We start from the raw sequence: 17,612 nt of genomic DNA, 5'->3' as shown, positions 1-17,612 counted from the left end.
TCATCAGCAGTGACGTTGCCAGACTGTTTAATTTTAGCCGTTTTGCTGGATGTAAAGTGGTATCTCATGGTGGTTTTAATTTGCATCTCCCCAATGACGAGTGATACGAAGGCTTTTTCATATGCTTCATGGCCATCTGTATATCTTCCTTTGAGAAGTATTTGTCCAAAGCTTTTGCCCATTTTTAAAATTGGGTCTTTTATTTTTTTGTTAAAATTGGGTTGTAGGGTACTTTATACATCCCCTGGACGTCAGTTCTGTGTCAGATATAATTTAAAGCTATCTTCTCCCAGTTTTCAGTGTGCCTATTACGTTTCTTAATGACGTCTTTTGATGAGCAGAAGTTTTTAATTTTATCTTTTATGGTTATTGCTTTTTGTATCCTGTCTAAACCCACTGCCTGCCTCATTGGAGAAGACATTCTCCTAGTGGGTTTTTTTGTAAGTTTCATAGTTTTAGCTGTTGAATTCAGGTCTGTAATCCACCTTGGGTAAATATTTGTGTATGGTGTGACGCAGAGGTCAAGGGTCCTTTTTTTCCTACACGGCCATCCAGTTGCTCCAGCACCATCGTTGAAAAACTTTCCTTTTCCTGTTGAACTCCTGTGGCTCCTCTGTTGAAGATCAAATGACCATTTAGGGATGGCTCTCTTTCTGGGCTCTCGATTCCTTTTCATTGATCTTTTTGAGGATTCTGTGCAAGTACTACACTGTCTTGATTCCTGTAGCTTTGTATTAAGTCTTAAAATCAAATGATGGTTCCTTCTCCAAGACAGCTTTTGGATATATCAGGTCCTGTGTATTTCTAGCATAGAATCCGTTTGTCAGTTTCTAAAGAAATACTGCTGGGATGATTAGAGTTTCATTCAATCCATAGATGAACTGGGGATGAAGTGAGCAGTGGCTGTGTGCCCGGCCACTGTCCACACCTGGGTTCCATCAGTGAACAAAGCAGACACCCCTGCCTCGGTGGAGTTACATTCAGAGGACGTTCTTTAATTTGTTTTCTGTCAGGATTTGTTTAAGGTTCTGATGATTCCCTTAGGAAAGGTTCCTACAGGTAGAATTAGCGGAGTCAAAGAATAGGAACTTTTTTCAGGCTCTTTAAACACATGGCCAGGGTCTTTTCTAACTGAGCAAGTGTTTATCTTCTGTGGAACTGAGCACCACACAGCATTCTGGGGTTCGAGAACTGTGTGTGGATTCAGTCCGTTCCCGTTCTCAAAGCATTCCATCCCGCTGGAGAGACCAGATGGCCATTCATGAAACACTCTGAGTCCAGCATTTACAATAAAACCCAAGTGAACATTCAGCGTCCAAATAACAGTGCTCACAATACAGGGGACCAGGAAAGAGGTCAGCAGTGTTGGCTAAAGTGATCAGAACAGACCTCCTGGGGTGCCAGAAGCCACCATGGGCCCTAGAGGGTTAGGGGGGCAGATTCAGGCTAGACCACTTGAGCAGGCTCAGAAAGTCTTTGCTTCCCTTGGAGACCAGCCTGGGTGGAGGGTACGGGGCTGCACAGCAGAAGATGGATTCTAACGGGCCAGTGGATTCTCGGGCTAGTGAGCCCTAGAGAAGAGGAGCATGCCTGGCCTCCTGGCCTCCCCCCTGCAGGTGCTGGGCTGTGCTGTGGAGCTCCCTGATGGCAGCTGCAAGCAGCTCCTGGACCAGCTCATCGGAGTCTTCACTTTTTACAACGGACCTGTTTCTCTGGCTTACGAGGTACGAGGGTGGCGCTGAGGAGTCTCATGGGGAAACCTCTTCAGTGAAACTGATATTGCCAGATCACAGCCTTTACCCTGGGGTCTGGTGTGCTTTACGTAAACACACCATGTCCCACGACAAGGTCACAGGCCCTGGGAGCCCCTGTCAGATGCCTTTCTTCCGTGGTGGCCTGAGTCTTGTTCACCCAGATGTGTGTCCTCAGGCCCTCATCCCCGGGACGGCTGGGAAGGTGCCCTGGCCTGGGGAGGCAGGTTGTCCGGGCAGGAGGTGGGCGCCTCGCGTGTTCAGAACAGGCCCTCCCTTCCGGCCAGTTTCCTGTGTGGGAACAGTTGTAGCGGTAGTTGGAGTCCTTGCCGAAGAGTGTGTCTCTCAGCATCTCAGAAAGTGACCCCCGGCTGTTTCTGTTTCAGAGTGGCTCCCGGGAGGAACTGAGTGCCGGGTGGGACACCTTCATTGAACAGATTCTGAGCAACACCAGTGACCTGCACAGGATATTCAACTCCCTCTGGAACCTGGACCGAACCAAGGTAACAGGCTCAGGCCCCTGCTCACTGCACGCCCAGAATCGGGCTTCTGGGTGCTTGTCTTTGCCCTTAACTGAGCTCGGTCCCAGTCCGCGCGGTGGGTGAGCCCTGCGCTGCCCTCGCGAGCCGAGTGAGCTTGGAGGGCCGGGCTGCATCTCAGAACCACACCTTCCTTACGTGTAAAATGGTCGCGTAAGACCTGCCTCCCAGAACTGTTTGGATGATGAAATGAGACAGTCCGCTGATGACAGAAAGCAGACACTCAGGAAAGGGTGCTATCATTTTGCTAATGCCCCAGAAGTGCTGAACTCAGGCACCTGAGGTCCCCGTCTCCATCTTTTCATTATATGATCGAATTATTCTCGATGTCAGAAATGCCAGTGCTGACAGTTTACAGCCAAGGCTGCCGTATCCGGGAGCGGGGCTGGGACGTACTTTGTCTCTGGGCTGTTGCTTTTGCCATCGGCAGGCAGTGGAAGGAGGCTGCCCTCGTAGCCGGTCTGCCTGCTGCTCAGTGGCCTTGATCTTGGTGAGCGTCACGTCCTCACTGTCCGGCAGCCAAAGAGTGGCGAGGCAGTGCCCCTTAAGCCAGGACTCCTGAGCCTCTCGGGTCTCGGGGGCTGGGCCTCGCTGCTGTGGTTGATGGTGTCCCTTTAACGGGGATGTGGCACCATGACTCTGCGAGAAATGGGGACGGGTTTTCCTGCTCCTGTGTGGGAGCTTCTTGGAGTCGGCCCCAGAGCTGTTCAGACTGGCTGGCCGGGCCTGGGCAGTGAAAGAATTAACCCACTTCGCACAGCATCAGCTCCGGCACGTGGCTCCCTAACACCCGGCTCTCACGGCTCCCGGGTCCTCACGGGTTCTGGCCACGCCACAGGGAGCAGGAAGAGGCGTTGGTTATAGCTGGCCATTCTTGGCCAGGGTCAAATGCTTTTCTGCTCTTAGGAACTTTTCTACAAGGAGTGTGGACTGAGGCAGATACCCCTGAGGGAAGACTGTGATGTTTTCATTTGATGTGTGGAAGCGACAGGCCCTGGCCAGACATCAAGCCAGTGACACAGTGGGGCCTGGGCTTCGAGGGCGGGTGGAGGATGGGGTGGGTGGGTTCACCTGGCCCCACGACCTGAATCTGAGGTGCGGGCCCCCCTCCTGCGGCCTCCTGGTCTCAGGGTTGACAGTCCGGGTCTCCTTGGCAATCTCCTCTGTCCCCTGTGGATATCCACATGGTGTATTCACTTCACCTTCTGGCTTCCAGAGAGGCCTCCTTGTTCCAAGAACTGGGCATTCTGTGGTGCAGCCGTTCTGGGTATGAGGCGGGACACAGACGTTAGTTACCGTGCGGCACGCGCTCCTTCCAGGCTTGGGTCGGGACCTGTCCGCCTGCTCTGCAAAGCCCCTGCCCCTTCCGCCCTTGCTGACTGGGCTGAACCTGTGGCCTGCTTCCTGCCCGGCACAGGTGGAGCCCCTGTTGTTGCTGAAGGCGGCCCTCATTCTGCAGACCTGCCAACGCTCGCGCCACGTTCTAGCTGGCTGCATCCTCTACAAGGGACTGTGAGTACCGCCCGGCCCTTCTCCTCTACCCCACCCCCTGCTGCAGAACCGGCCATCCCAGCCACCTCCACAGTGTGGCTGGGAAGCTCCGCGTGTGGCCAGTTCCAGGTGGGCTTCTTTGGCAGATGTCACGTAGTTTAGCTGTGACTTAGGGTCCCTTCCTTTCTTTGCACAAAGCTGAGAAATTGGAAACAGTTGTGTCTGAAAAAGAGTCAGGAATATAAAAGGCGGTTTTGAAGAGGTCCATGAATTCCTCTGGTGGGGTCTGCCTTCGGACCGTCAGTCCACACGCCCCGGGCTGCCGGGCGCCAGCACCGTCCATAGAGGAGCGTGGAGGCCCTCCACCCTGCGGCCCGGCGCCCCCGTGCGCTTGGCGCTGCATGCTGCTGCTCGGCTCCTGCGGCCTCACGGCCGGGTCCACCTTGGGCGGGCCTCTGGGATCTCACAGCACCTCTTCACACAGCTGGAGGGCCTCTTGGTGAGCCTGGGTGCCCCAGAGCCACTGCATGCCTCTGCCAGGCCTCGTGGCGGCCAGAGGGCTGTTCTTCTGTGCCCAGAGCTTTCCGATGACCAGAGGGATGTGCCCTGGAGAAGTTTTCCAAGCACTCAGTTGGGCGGGGAGGCTCTCGGGCCTAACTGGCTGCTCTTCCTCACAGCCAGGGACCTTGGGCAAGTTGCTGAATCTCCACTCTCTCCCGGGAAGTGGGGATACTTGGTGGAGAAGGAAATGAAATGAGCGACGGAGAAGGACAGGGCACAGTCCTGGCCCCCAGTGGCCCTCAGCCCATGAGCCCCTCGTCCCCTCCCCAGCCTTTCACTCTGATGGTTCTGAATCAGCCTGGGGCGCCGCCAGGCTCACCAGCAACATGGCATCAAAAATGGTTTTTTTCTTCCTGATTTTGCATCTCTTAGTTTGTTTTTTTTTAAATTTTTTTTCTATTGAAGTATATAGTTGGTTTACAATGTTGTGTTAAGTTCTGGTATATCTTAGTTATCTTTAAATTATACACCTAACGCATGAACACATTCTCAAAAGTAAACCAAGAGGGAAACACACAACACACAAGAGTCCCCCGCGCCCCCCCAGGCCGTCCCCACTGGGAGCAGTTTGGGGAGCATCCTTCCTGTGTTCTCTGGGCTTTCACACACCTGCCCAGACAGGCATGTATTGACTGTCTATTTTTGCTCGTTATAAATGGGATCATATGGTCCTCACCTTAACGTGTAGAGATTTCTCCATCAGTCCGTGTCGGTCCACCTTGTTCTTGTAATGGGTGTGTGTTTTTTGGTGTCACAGCTGTGTCATGATTAATTCACTCTCTTTTTGTAGGCATTTAAATTGCTTACCCCCCCTTTTTTTTAACATTTTTTTATTGAGTTATAGTCATTTTACAATGTTGTGTCAAATTCCAGTGTAGAGCAATTTTTCAGTTATACATGAACATACATACATTCATTGTCACATTTTTTTTTGCTGTGAGCTACCACAAGATCTTGTATATATTTCCCTGTGCTACACAGTATAAACTTGTTTATCTATTCTGCACATGCCTGTCAGTACCCTTTTTTTTAAAAAATGATTTTTACCACTTTTCCTGTAATGAATATCTTTAAGCACACACCTTGGTACAAGTCGTGTCCAAGGGTTTGGACATTTTAAACATCGCTGGGAACCAGAGAGCCCTCTGTGAGGGCTTTCCACGGCTCAGTCTTCTGCCAGCTGTGTCCCCGAGAGCCTGGTCCCTGTGGGGTGTTAGTAGCATTTTCGATTCGGAGTCCTGAGTGTGCTGCTTCTCACGGTGTTCCTGTTCCTGTGTCTGACCTCCAGGATCGTTAGCACCCAGCTGCCACCCTCCCTCACGGCCAAGGTCCTGTTCCATCCAGCTGCACCTCGGGACCAGGTATCGTCCAGCCCCTCCGCCTGGCTTGGGGCACTCCAGCCAGCGGGTCTGTCTTTGTATCAGGCGAGGCTGATCCCCAGCGCTGGCTGGGTGGGGGTGGCTGCCACCTTGTCCTTTTCAGGACCCCAGGTCCATCAGTGTGGTTTTCCTCAAGAGTGAGGTCACTGGCAAGGCTGAAAGAAAATGTTTTCTTCTGCCTGGTAGCCTTGGCTAGTTGGTGTGTCAGCAGTTCGAGTGGAGCTGTGAGAATCTGACTTCCCTCAAGGATGGGCCTGATGTCAAGGAGATGTGGGAATTTTCAGGGAAAGACTGTAAAAGATGACTTAGGACAACAGAAACGTTTAAAATGCTTCCATCGTATATTTACTTAGTTGCTTTTATAACGAAGGAAAAGTCACACACGCTCACTGGGAATAAAGCTGCCCACAGCTGGACCGCACGCCCCACAAGGCTGAACGTACCCGCTGCTCGCCCTTTGCAGACTGGTTTGCCAGTTGCTGGTCAGAAGCAGGAAGACAATTAATTCACCTGCACCACTTTAAACTTCCTAAAATTTTAGCCAGCCATTTAAAATGGCCAACGATGCTCTAATGACAGAAATTGCATGTCACCCTTTCAAGCAGAAAAATAGAATTTTATATAATGTGGCCTCAAAGTATAAAAAAATGCATAGACTTGAAGGAAAACGGGCCCAGTGTTAACAGTGTTAGCTTGTGGGTGGGGGGAACGATACGTGATTTTTTTGAGAATTTTCACCTAGAGTCGGCTTATGCAAAGAAACAAAGTTGTTTCATAGGAGTGAACGTCATTTTGGTTCGAAGAGTAGTTTTTGGTTTTTTTGTTTTGTTTTGGTGGGTCCTTTTGGAACCCTTAGGTGGAGATGGCTGGGAAGCCCTTTTGAGAAAACTCTGGGGCTCCTCCCCTTGGTTGTAAACCGCAACAGGGGGTGGGGATGGGGCAGGGCACCTGGTTCAGGCTGAACCTCTCTGTCACGGCCCCAGGCCCTTCAGGCTTTTGTTACGTGGGACCTGTGTGAGCTCTGCGCCAGGGCTGCAGCAGACATGGCTGTGTTCTAGGCAGGTTCTCCGAGGTCTAAAAGAGAGCGTGGATGCTTGCTGTTAGGCCCAGAGAAGGGAAACAGAAACCAGAACGGAAAGCCTGCTGTGAGCCAGGGCACCCGCAGCCTGTGCAGGCCGAGGCACCCTCGACCCCGCGTCGGCGGCGAGTGGGCAGCCTGGGGGAGCATCTGCTCCATCTGCTCTGCCATTGGCACATGGCTGGGACAAGCACTCCGGGCCTGGCGACGTTCTCGGAACAGATGGCACCGCACAGTCCTGCTGGTTGGGTCAGGAGGGAATGCGGCACCCGGCACCCTCTTCTGTGTGTGTTCGTTTTCAGGAACCACCTCCAGGAGGGGACGCCCTGCAGGAAGGCGGTAAGTGGGAAGGACCTTGCTGGCTGCATCCTGAGGATGGTCTGTGAGCTGCCTGTCCCTGTTCAAGTCGTGCGAAAGGCCGAGTGGTCCCATGCAGTTATTCCATTGGCTGCTGAGACTGGGAAAGTAGGCCTTCCCAGACAAAGTTACCCACCAGAATCCTAGTTGTGAAGCTCCTGATTTCAGGCGCACCTTTTAAATCCCTGTTTTCAGATCCTCCTCAGCTCACCCTTATGGCACTACTCATTCCATAAGGTCACCATTGATTAGGACACAGTGAGACCAGTGGCAACTGCCGGCAAGGCCTTTGGCAGCATGTGGAAGTGCCCCCGAGAGGGCTGTTTTGTTTTATTTTGAAGCATAAGTTGGGGCGGATCCCTTTTGTCAGGTGGAAGTGCTTTTTTCCAACGTCTGTCTTTTTTTTAAGTGCCACTCAATTTTCTGCCCCAACTCATCACCCTGGGAGCCCGGCTGCCCACACAGGCTTTTGCTCACTAATCACGGAAATTGTAGCCGTTCTGTGGCTTCTGTTCCGGGCTGAGGAATGCAGCGGAGGGCTGCTCTCCCAGCTGGCCTGCGGGCCGGCTGCACCACCCCAGGAGCAGTTACTGTCCCCGGTCTTCTCTGGCCCAGGGGAAAGCCCTGTCCACGCTGCTTTGCAATTCTAGGAGCGGCACTTCCTCCAGATGTCCAAATCAGGCCTGTGTTCGTGACGGAAGGGGAAGCTGTCAGTCTCCATGAGTTCCCCAGGGAGCCTGTGACCAGGTAGGGGAGCTCAGGGGGTTCCCCTCAAACCATGCCTTGGGCTCCCCCTCCTGTGGGTTTATCCACTGAGCCCCTGGCACGTCCCATCCTTCCATAATTCCATCTTCCCCAGACTGTGCCTGGGAAGGGGCAGCTGGGGCTTCAGCGTTCAGATAAGAGGCGTCTGGCACAGTGAGGCAAGTGTATGTTTCAGATCCCAGATCTGCTGCTTATCAGCCGTGTGACCTTGGCAAGTCCATTCCTTGCCTGAGCTGCAGTTTTCCCCTCTGAAATGGGCCTGGTAAATATCTACTTCATGCGACCACCATGAAAGATGTAAATCGTATATGTGTAGCTCCCAGTATAGGGCCCGACTCAGAGCCGACCTCCAGACGCGGGTGCCTCTGATTCAGGTGGCTCTGCCGCTCCCAGTAGGTGATCCTGGTGTCACTGCGTGAGCCCCAAGGATCAGGCAGTGCCTTATGTTTACTCCTGTGGTTTGACCATGACCTCTTAGGCTCTGTGGCCTCAGCGCCCACTTGACGCCAATGGTCATGCGTTTTAGGGAAGCCCTGCTGTAGTCTCCCCTGGGGAAGGGCCCTTCCTCACGCCTGCCTTGTTCGCTAGCACTCCTGCATCTGCAGCCAGACTCCAGGAGCCCTCCGCCCTGCGCCCTCCAAAGGGTTGGAGCACACCTGCCCCGAAAGAAAACAACCCTGGGCACACGGAAGCCATGGCCTGGGAGCTGGCGACCACCCCTGAGCCCACGTCCCCTAACACAGTTTGGCCAGATGGCAGCGGGGAGAACGGACACTGGTATGGCCGTGACTGGGAGAGCGTCGGGCCTGCAAAACCGCGCCACTCTGCCCGGGGCCGGGGGCCTGGTCTCAGCCGCGCCCTGGTGAAGGAACCTGGTTTGTCCTGGGGGAAGGAGGAACTGGACTTGTCTGAAATCCACATTCCAGAAGCTCAGGAAACGGAAACCTCCTCAGGTTATTCTGACTTCCCATGCGTGCGTGCCCCAGAGGGCGCCGATCCTGGCTGCGAGGAGTCCGGCAGTGACTCTGGCAGCCCCGAGCCCAAGTCACCCAAGGCCCCGCCCGTGGGCACAGCCATCGGTGGCCTCCTCCCTCCCTCTGCTCCTGAGATGCTCGTGCAGAATGGAGCCCAAGAAAGGCTTGGACACCTCTCTGGTGACAGCAGCCAAGCCCCTGTTCCCGGGGAAGACCACCCCCCTGCAAGGACGAGCGGGCCGCTGCCAGCGTGTTGCTCAGACTCGGGGCAGACAGGGACGGAGCTGCCTGTGGGGGGCCAACGGGAGGAGCAGTGCGATGACGGGGGTCCTGAGAGCCGCCCAGGCCCCGGCCCTGAATGCGACTCGGGCTCGGCAGACCCTCCTGGCAACAGTCCCTCTGCGGACAGAACCAACTCCAGGTCGGCCCCGACATCCAGCGTGGGCCTCGTGCGGATGAACCTCTACACTCACTGCGTTAAGGGACTGGTGCTGTCCCTGCTGGCCGAGGAGCCACTGCTGGGAGACGGCGCCGCCATCGAGGAGGTGGTGAGTGTGCACAGACCTCTCGCCCCGCTCCCCCGACCCCGGGCCCGCTCCAGCCTCCTGGGCGCAGGGACAGAGTATCTGGGGCTAGCACAGGGCCAAGTGCAGAGACATCGGCGGTGCTGGTGCTCCTGCCGTTTCCAGCTTCCAGTTTCCGAGCCTCCGGGTCTTCATCCGCGGGGTGGGGTGCCGGGCAGTCCCGCAGGCGATGACCACACACATGGCCATTACTGTGCTTCCGCCACCAGCAGCCTCACTCCCTAGCCTGGCGCCCAGGCCCTGTGTAGCTGGAGTCTACACGTGTCACCACCTGGGCTGGGGGTTCTCCACCAGCCCTGACTTCTCCGTCTGAAGCTCCTACCTAGAAGGCCTGGGATGTCTGAGACGCTAACTGGCTCCAGGAGGGCTCCTCCCCAAGCCCCCAGCCCTCCCCTACTTCAGCAGTAGGCTGACCTTCCCCTGGGCCTGGCCCACGCTGGAGGGCCCGTTGCCATGGTAGCAGCTTGCTTTGTTTGGCAGGGAGCGAGTGGCATGGACAGCAGGTTGAAACTGGGGCTCGCCTGGTTTTGTTCTTAAATCTATCTTATTCTAAGTGCATCCTGTTAGCATGCAGGGTCTGTGACCCTCCACCGACGAGCGAGTCACCTTGGAGCTCAGTGGAGGAGGGAAGGCGCTGCCCCCGCATGGAGCCTGGGGGCAGCACAGCGCCTCCCACACCTGCTGTGCTCCCGTCCCCTGCCTCCCCCCCCCCCCCCCCGAGTGCCCACTTGCTGGCTTCACCCTTTCCTTCCCTGTACCTCTGAGTGACAGTCTCCACCTCCTCATTTAACAGCTCAGGGCCCGTGGCTGCAGTTTTGTACCCCCGTCGCCTGGCCAAAGCCATTGTTTCATGGTCTGTCCTGCTTCGTGCCGAGCTTAGACAGGGCATTTTGAGGACCCAGTGTTTGGATGCAGTAAAGTGGATCCCATCTCTCTCTTTTTACCTTCCCTCCAAAAAAAGAAGAAAAATAGCACAGGCTGCTCTTGGAGAAGGAAGTAAATTAAGATGCATTCTGCATTCGCTGTATGCTAAATACCTCACATCTGCCATTTTAGCCGAGCTCTGGAACAGCTCTGGGGGTAGGCAGGTAAGAAAACCACCTCGCTGAGATCAAGACCCAAGGCCTGTGGGTGGTAGAATTCCTGCCTGGTTTTCCACCCCGTCCCTGCCTCTGTCCCCTGCTGACCTGACCTGGGAGCGGCAGATGGGAAGGTGAAGGAGTAATGCCCTGCCTTCCGTGGCCCCCAGTGCATGGATGTCACTTGGTGTCATGGCGCTTCCCTGTTGTCAGGACAGCGACCTCCCTGGGCCTTCATGGAAGGTCGGGTTTGGGGTTGGGTAGGAAAGAAAACGCAGTTTTATAGAAAAAAAAAATGACTAGTCTTTCGTAAAAAGAGCAGGGCATAACTAACTTTGGTCGGCTTGCTGGTTTGAGAGCCGGGCCGGTTGCTCAGGCCCGGAGGCCATCTATCTTGTAATTAGGAGAAAGCTTTTCCTGCCTTCAGACCTGCATACAAAACACTTGACCTGATTTCCCTCCAGACCCTCTGCTGCTGTCTGGAAAAGCCAACCCTGCAAGATGGTAAACGACAGCTCAGAAGTGACTGTGAACACAGCCCCCCAGAAAGGCCCCTTGCTGATGTTCCCCATCGCTGGGGTACCATCCTGTCTTTCAGTGGATCAGCTGCCACTCTTTTTTTTTTTTTTTTTTTTTTTTTAATGTTATCTGAGGGTGGCGGATGGGGAGCCCTGTGGAAGGCGGTTGGTGGGGTGGGCATCAGTTCAGAGGGAACAGAGCAGGCTCACACCAGGGGGCAGCAGAGAGCCGCCGGTAGTTTCCTGCTCAGAGCCTGAGATAACCATCATCTCACTGACCTTCAGCTACAGTGAGATCAATTGTTCATTGCTACAGTAGGACGTTGGGGCATCTGTGTGCAGGAGACGGAGCCTGAGGTCGGTGGGAGTGTTAGCATAAAATACGAAAAAGCACCCCCCTCCCTTGACATTGGTGCTTCTGAGTAAATGTGTGTTCCTGCATCATTTCTTCTGCATGTTTGGGGACACGCTAACATCTGAGCCATTGGCTTTGCTACAGACTAGAAGGCAGAGGATCCAGGAACAGCCCCAGCTCCGTGTGTCCTTGCGCTGTTGCAAGGATCACGTATGTGGTCGTATGTCTCAGGGGCTGGCAGACTTTGATGTAAAGGGAACACATAGCAGATATGTTCTGCTTTGTACAGCTATTCAGCTCTGCTGTCGGACAAAAACAACCATAAACAAGTATGTACACAGACGGCGTGGCTGTTTTTTGGTCCACTGTTTATGGACACTAAAATTGGAACTTCATGTAATTTTCATGTCATGATACTGTTATTTTTATTTTTTTTCCCCTAACCACATAAAAATATAAAAACCATTCTCAGCTCCCAGGCTACACAAAAACAGTCAACGGACGATTTGGTCCCCGGTCCCCGGTTTGCCGACTCCTGGTACATACGAAAACACTTGGTCACCAGGAGAAAATTATCCACATGTCATCTGATGTAACTTCTTGTGATTAACTGCATTTATCTTTAAATGATTTTATCCTGAGTACACATTGGGCAGAAGATTCCAGAAGAGGCGCTGGGTGCCTACAGGGAAACGGGTTTTGGCCTGGCTCACTTTCTGTCCCTTTCTTCCTTCCACTGGGCACCGGCTGGAGGTGGGGAGGGATGGCTGTTCAGATTCCTGAGGTCCAGAAACTTCCACTGAGGCTGGGGTTTGACTTTGTGGTGAATTCCTGCACACACACACCTGCTCACACAGGAGCCTCGCCTGCTGACTGCGTTGGGGAGGCTGTTCCAGAGACCTGAGCAGGGGACAGCGTGCCGGTCCCCCTGCCATGCCTCTGCGCACCCTCGACTTAACCCACGTAGCTTGTGAGTGGAAGGTGATGCTTATTACCAGTCACTGCGGGGCTGTTTGCTGAGCGTCTCCCAGGGGCCAGGCCCTCCGCGGGGCCCTGGGGTCGCAGGGGTCAGGGCTCAACATAAAAACCTACGGCTTTGAAATACCATTTCTACCACATTCAGATAGAAAAACTAATTTCAGCCCAGAACACTCCCCAAGGTAACACTTAGGCCGCATGGCATTCACCTCCGAACATTCTCTTTGCATCTATGTACTTTTTACGTGCCCTTTTTTTTATGCAGCTGTTGTAAAATAGTCAATCCTGGGACAAGACCTAGTAGTCAGTCCACAGACAAGGGCTTGTTAAAGAGACACCACTTCCTGATAATGATGATTTCCATATTTGTGACTGTAGAAATGCCTTCCCTCGGGGTAGCACTTTAGAACGCACAAAGGACTTTTATATATGTTATCCATCCACTTGGCAGCCCTGGAGTATTCCTGTTTCGCAGGTGAAGAAAAAAAAATTAGGCACAGGAAATTCAGTAACTTGCCCCTGGTCACCTGGCTGGAAAGAGGCTGAGCCAGCGGCTGCCCGGGGACAGTGGCCAGCTTGTGGGTGAAGCAGCCCCAGGAGGCCCTGTGTCAGACTGAGCCCGTCAGGACGTGACTGACACACTTGGCTGAGCCCAGACTGCAGCTCTGCCGTAGAGAATCATGTCGCAGGAAAACCGTTAAAGGATGAAGAACGAAGTTCACGCTCTCTCATTAGGTTACAAAACTAGTATCAGTCATTATTTATGGTTTGGGCCCGTCTTTTGTTTATAAACAAAGAATCATACAAAGTGGGACAGTCCAGTGTTCTCAGCCGTGCCTGCACGTGACGTCTGCTGGGAGGGCTTTGAAAATCCAGGTGTTTGGGCCTCTCCTCCCGGACAGGTGGCCTCGTGGCACAGGTGGACGACCTCTCAGCCCCAGCCCGCTGAGGAGCACTGGGGGGTGGGCCAGCTGTCCTGGGAGACCGCACAGCTGGGTGGGACAGCCTCGGGCAGAAGGAGCTGCCCCCAGGTGTTGACAGTGTGTGTCTGGATGTCGAGGTGATGGGCCGTTTGTCCTTGCTTTGTTCTTTTTAAATTTATTTTTCCACTCCCCTCTATTTTCTGATTTTTCTACAAGTTAAAAAAGCATTAGATGATATGGGCGGGAAGTTAGGACTTCTCTGAAAACAGGTGCAAACGCTGCTTAGCGCTGAAGTCCTCTGCGCTGAGTCAGCCGCACAGCGGTTCTCTGGGGCCTCCCTAAGTGAGCTCTGCAGCCCGCGCCCCTCTCCTGGCCCCGCAGTACCACGGCAGCCTGGCCTCCCTCAACGGGCTGGAGGTGCACCTGCAGGAGACGCTGCCCCAGGACCAGGCTGCCCCTGCGCCCCCGGGCAGAGCCTACAGCTTCACGCACTACGACCGCATCCAGAACGTGCTGACAGGTAAGCCGCCTGGAGCCTCGGAGCCTTGGCGCCTCAGAGCGGGGTGGGGACAGAAGTCAGCCCAGCGGGGTTAGCGCTCTGCCCAGGGTCGCCCCCTCTGCAGTCAGGATGCTGCTTCCTCCCATGGAGCCCAGCTCCCACGGAGTTTCGGTTCTCTTGGCAAACACTTCTTTGCTCATTTTTCTTGTTTTGGCCTTTTCTCCAACATTTTGAGAGAAGCACGCACATGTTGAAATATCTGCTATCAGGTCTGCCTCGCAGTTTTGATACTCGTGTGCAGAGACCGGTGTCGCTCACAGTCTGGGACAGCATGTGCTCCGTGGCGTGGTGGCAGCTGCAGGGCCGGCACCCGGGCCTCTGTCCCGTGCCGCCGCTGGCACCCACGCTCCTGGCCGGCAGCCTCGCTCCATCCCCGCGTCCGGTCCTGGGGGTTGGGGGTGCGGGGAGGAGTCCGCTACTCACCACTTCTGTGTCCTCTTTTGGAAGCCAACCTGCCCCAGGTGGCCACAGCCCAGGACCGCCGCTTCCTCCAGGCCGTCAGTCTGATGCATTCTGACTTCGCCCAGCTGCCCACGCTGTACGAGGTGACCGTCAGGTGAGCGTCCCCTGGGTCACAGCCCTGCACCAGGAGCTGCCTTCCTGGGGTCCTGAGCAGAGCCTTGTTCTTAACTGAAGAGCATTCCAGTGACTGTCCAAGACCTTGTATCCGCTCCTGTGACCGTTGTCCCCCCGCATGCCTCCTCATGTCACGTCCTCACTGGGTCCCCTCCTGGGGCTTGGCCTGCTTTACACACTGCTTTACAGCGGGGGGGAGACCGCGGGGCCTCCCGCCTCGGAGCTTCCATCCGCCACTGGGCAGGGAGGGCGTCTGTCTCTTCACCATAAATGCTGAAGTCCGGTTGTCGTCTTCTAACTTAGCGAGTCCTGCGCGCTCATGATCGAAACACCCAGACTTCTCCCCAGTCTACCAGGTACAACGTCTTCCTCCCCGCATACCACACGCCCCGAAGAGACCCACACTCAACAGTCTGGTGCACATCGCTCCTGGCTTTGGTGGTGGTGCTGGTTTTTCTTTTTTGCATATAAAAGATACATGATTCATTGTTTTTTTTTGTGTTTCTTTTAATGGAGGCACTGGGGACTGAACCCAGGACCACGTGCGTGCTGAGCACGCGCTCTACCACTGAGATGTACCCTCCCCCAGACGATTAGTATTTTGATTTTAATTATTTTAATGGTCTTTCATCTAGAAAACTGGATCATACTAACGCGCTGTTTCATAAGGTCCCTTTTTTCACTTTGCGGCATGTCTCGAGTGCCAGTAGATCCAGGTCTATTAATCACTATTGTAACCGACAGTATTTAACCAACCGATTTCTACCCTTCCTCTCTACATGATTCTCTTATGAAACCAGTAGCAGAAAACAAGGCAAGCAAGAGGGTCGGAAAGGGGGTGCCTGCTCTGTATATTACTTAGTTAAGTCCTTGGAATGATTTGATCAAATGCATTTTTTATAGACGAGGAAACTGAAGCACAAACAGGATGGACGACTCGTCCCAGGGTCACGTGCCTGTTAAGTATCAGAGTCAGGATTTGAGCCCAGGTGTCTCATCTCTAAAGTTCATGTCCTCTCCACACCTATCCAGTTCTGGGGGGGAGAAGGGGCCCAGACTCACACAGACGCCCACTGGAGCCTCGGCTATCATGGTGGCAAGGTCCAAAGGTCTGCCCTGCGCCATCTCCAGCCACTGTTTCTACATCGTTCATAGTAACTGTGTTTCCTGGCTTGAAGGCGGAGCTGCCCCACGCTGGCGGCCTAGCTGTGGGCTGTCCGCAGCTGCAGCCGCTGGTTGGGAACTGGTTGTGTTGGGGGCACGTGTGTCTGTTTCGTGAGAGATGGAAGTCAGTTAAACGCCAGTGTCTGATCCGTCAGCCACCCCGTGGCCCTGCAGTATTTCACCTCGCTTGGAGCTGAGGGCTTTAGCGTTGGGATACGTATTATTTTAATAGTAATAGAAACAGTAGCTCCTGTTTCTTCACCAGTCACCGTGTGCTAAGAAATGTATATATATTTCTACTCATTTACTCTCTTAAAGAAATCTCAGTGAGGGAATTTTCTCATCATATCTGTTTTACCAATGAGAAAGCTGTGACTCAGGAAGGTTGAGGATCTTGGCCAAGGACACACAGCCAGGAAGTCACAGGGCTGGGATGGGCACCCAGGTGTGTGTGACTCCAGAGCCACACTTATGGGCACCAGGCCGCAGTGCCCCCTCTCCATGGCGGCAATGACTGGTCCAAGACTCGTCCGGCTGGGCCGAGCCATGGGCCTGCCCCTGCGGCTCTTGGGTGCTCTGGGCCGATGACCAGCGCCTTGCGGGGTCTCTGAAGCCTGAGATCTGCACAGGCAGCATCCATCGGGCTGTTGTCTCCTGTCTTCCTCCGACAGGAACGCCTCCACGGCTGTGTACGCCTGCTGCAACCCCGTCCAGGAGACCTACTTCCAGCAGCTGGCGCCGGTGGCGCGGGGCTCCGGCTTCCCGAGTCCGCAGGACGGTGCCTTCGGCCTCCCGGGCAAGGCCAGGCAGAAGCTGCTGAAGCATGGGGTGAACCTGCTTTGAACCGCGCCCGCGGTGGGAGGCTCGTCACCCCAGCAGACGACTGTCAAACCGAATCCCAGCAAAGGATGCTCTGCCTTGTTAAGTGGAAAAGTTCCCTTTGATCTTCCCTGGCATATCCCCCTCTTTTAGGAATGTAATATTTGAGTGTGTGTTACTCCTTCTGCAGGTTGGGGTTTGAGGGGGTCGGTCTTCCGGTCTGCAGACCTAGAGCACTTGGCAAAGAACTTGATGACGTGGGTGGCACTGGGGCCAGGGCGGGCGCCTCGGCTTCTCACACTGAAGTGACACAGGGCCGCTGAGGTCCCCTGTCACACTAAGCCTGAGGCACCTGACATTTCTTGCTGCTGTTCCAGCCTCGCCTTGACTGGTACCACACAAATCCAGGCTGATGTTTCCTCCAGAACCGAGTGATCTCTAATCTGGGGTGTCTCTCCTGCCCTGTCTCCAGGGGGCCAGTCTGAGGCGGCCAGGAGATGGATTTGTCAGCAAGCAGACCGGAACTCCCACTGCTCGGAGTGTCTTCAGAGCGGTCCCCTGGGGAGGCCTGGGTGCCTAGTGCAGGGAAGCAGCCAGGGATGCTGAAACCAGCTGCCTTGTCTGAATTCTTCTGGAACTATATTCAGAACGAGGGGTCTGCTCTTTGGCTTACCTGCGGTGGGGGCAGATCTCGCTGGCGTGGAAGGGTTTTGGGGTTTAGAGGTAACTGAGTGCCCTGGGGTGCCGAGCCCGGAGAACTGGGTGACGGCAGAGCAGGCGGTGCCCCTCGGTGGGAAGCGGCTGTGATGCTGGCTCCCCCCGAGCGAGCGTCCCAAACAGGAGTGTCCAGAGGGCTTGGTGCTTTTCAATGGTGGCTGCGTGGGAGGGAGCAGCGCTGGTTTGTTTCTGGGCCGGGGTAGCACGTGGAGCATCAGTTCTGTTACATCACTGTCAGACGTTTTATAACATGATGCAGGTCACAGGATGAAAACATTTACCAAAATCCTCACCGAGTGTTTACTGGAAGCCCCTGAGATGCTGTCCGAAAACTGCGATGTTAATAACTTCATGTCAGCGAATCAATATCTCATGTTTATGATGAGGTTGTCTTTTTCTTGAAACAAGTTTCCAAGGGCTAAAAATTAAATAGCCAAAAATGCTA

The 17,612-nt window shown here is 54.4% G+C and overlaps 1 protein-coding gene across 7 annotated transcripts in view; it reads left to right on the top strand.

The window, feature by feature from the left end:
• HPS4 (HPS4 biogenesis of lysosomal organelles complex 3 subunit 2) overlaps window positions 1–17,612 on the top strand; it is a 25,770-nt gene extending 8,158 nt beyond the window's left edge. For 4 of the 7 annotated variants that reach the window (XM_074355862.1, XM_074355860.1, XM_074355861.1 and 1 more), the window contains 11 exons: window positions 1,617–1,724; window positions 2,138–2,254; window positions 3,708–3,802; window positions 5,631–5,703; window positions 7,102–7,138; window positions 7,807–7,903; window positions 8,510–9,443; window positions 13,714–13,852; window positions 14,339–14,447; window positions 14,771–14,823; window positions 16,303–17,612. In XM_074355862.1, the coding sequence (XP_074211963.1) occupies window positions 1,617–1,724; window positions 2,138–2,254; window positions 3,708–3,802; window positions 5,631–5,703; window positions 7,102–7,138; window positions 7,807–7,903; window positions 8,510–9,443; window positions 13,714–13,852; window positions 14,339–14,447; window positions 14,771–14,823; window positions 16,303–16,451 (1,911 nt within the window). In that variant the 3' untranslated portion in view covers window positions 16,452–17,612. The remainder of the gene's footprint in view (window positions 1–1,616; window positions 1,725–2,137; window positions 2,255–3,707; window positions 3,803–5,630; window positions 5,704–7,101; window positions 7,139–7,806; window positions 7,904–8,509; window positions 9,444–13,713; window positions 13,853–14,338; window positions 14,448–14,770; window positions 14,824–16,302) is intronic. The other 3 variants (XR_012503516.1, XR_012503517.1, XM_074355863.1) reach the window with 3 other exon arrangements.

Source organism: Camelus bactrianus, chromosome 32, assembly GCF_048773025.1.
Source record: "Camelus bactrianus isolate YW-2024 breed Bactrian camel chromosome 32, ASM4877302v1, whole genome shotgun sequence".
NCBI classification, from domain to species: domain Eukaryota; kingdom Metazoa; phylum Chordata; class Mammalia; order Artiodactyla; family Camelidae; genus Camelus; species Camelus bactrianus.
Note: the sequence above shows the minus strand (reverse complement) of the source record. Positions and strands in the feature narration are given on the sequence as shown.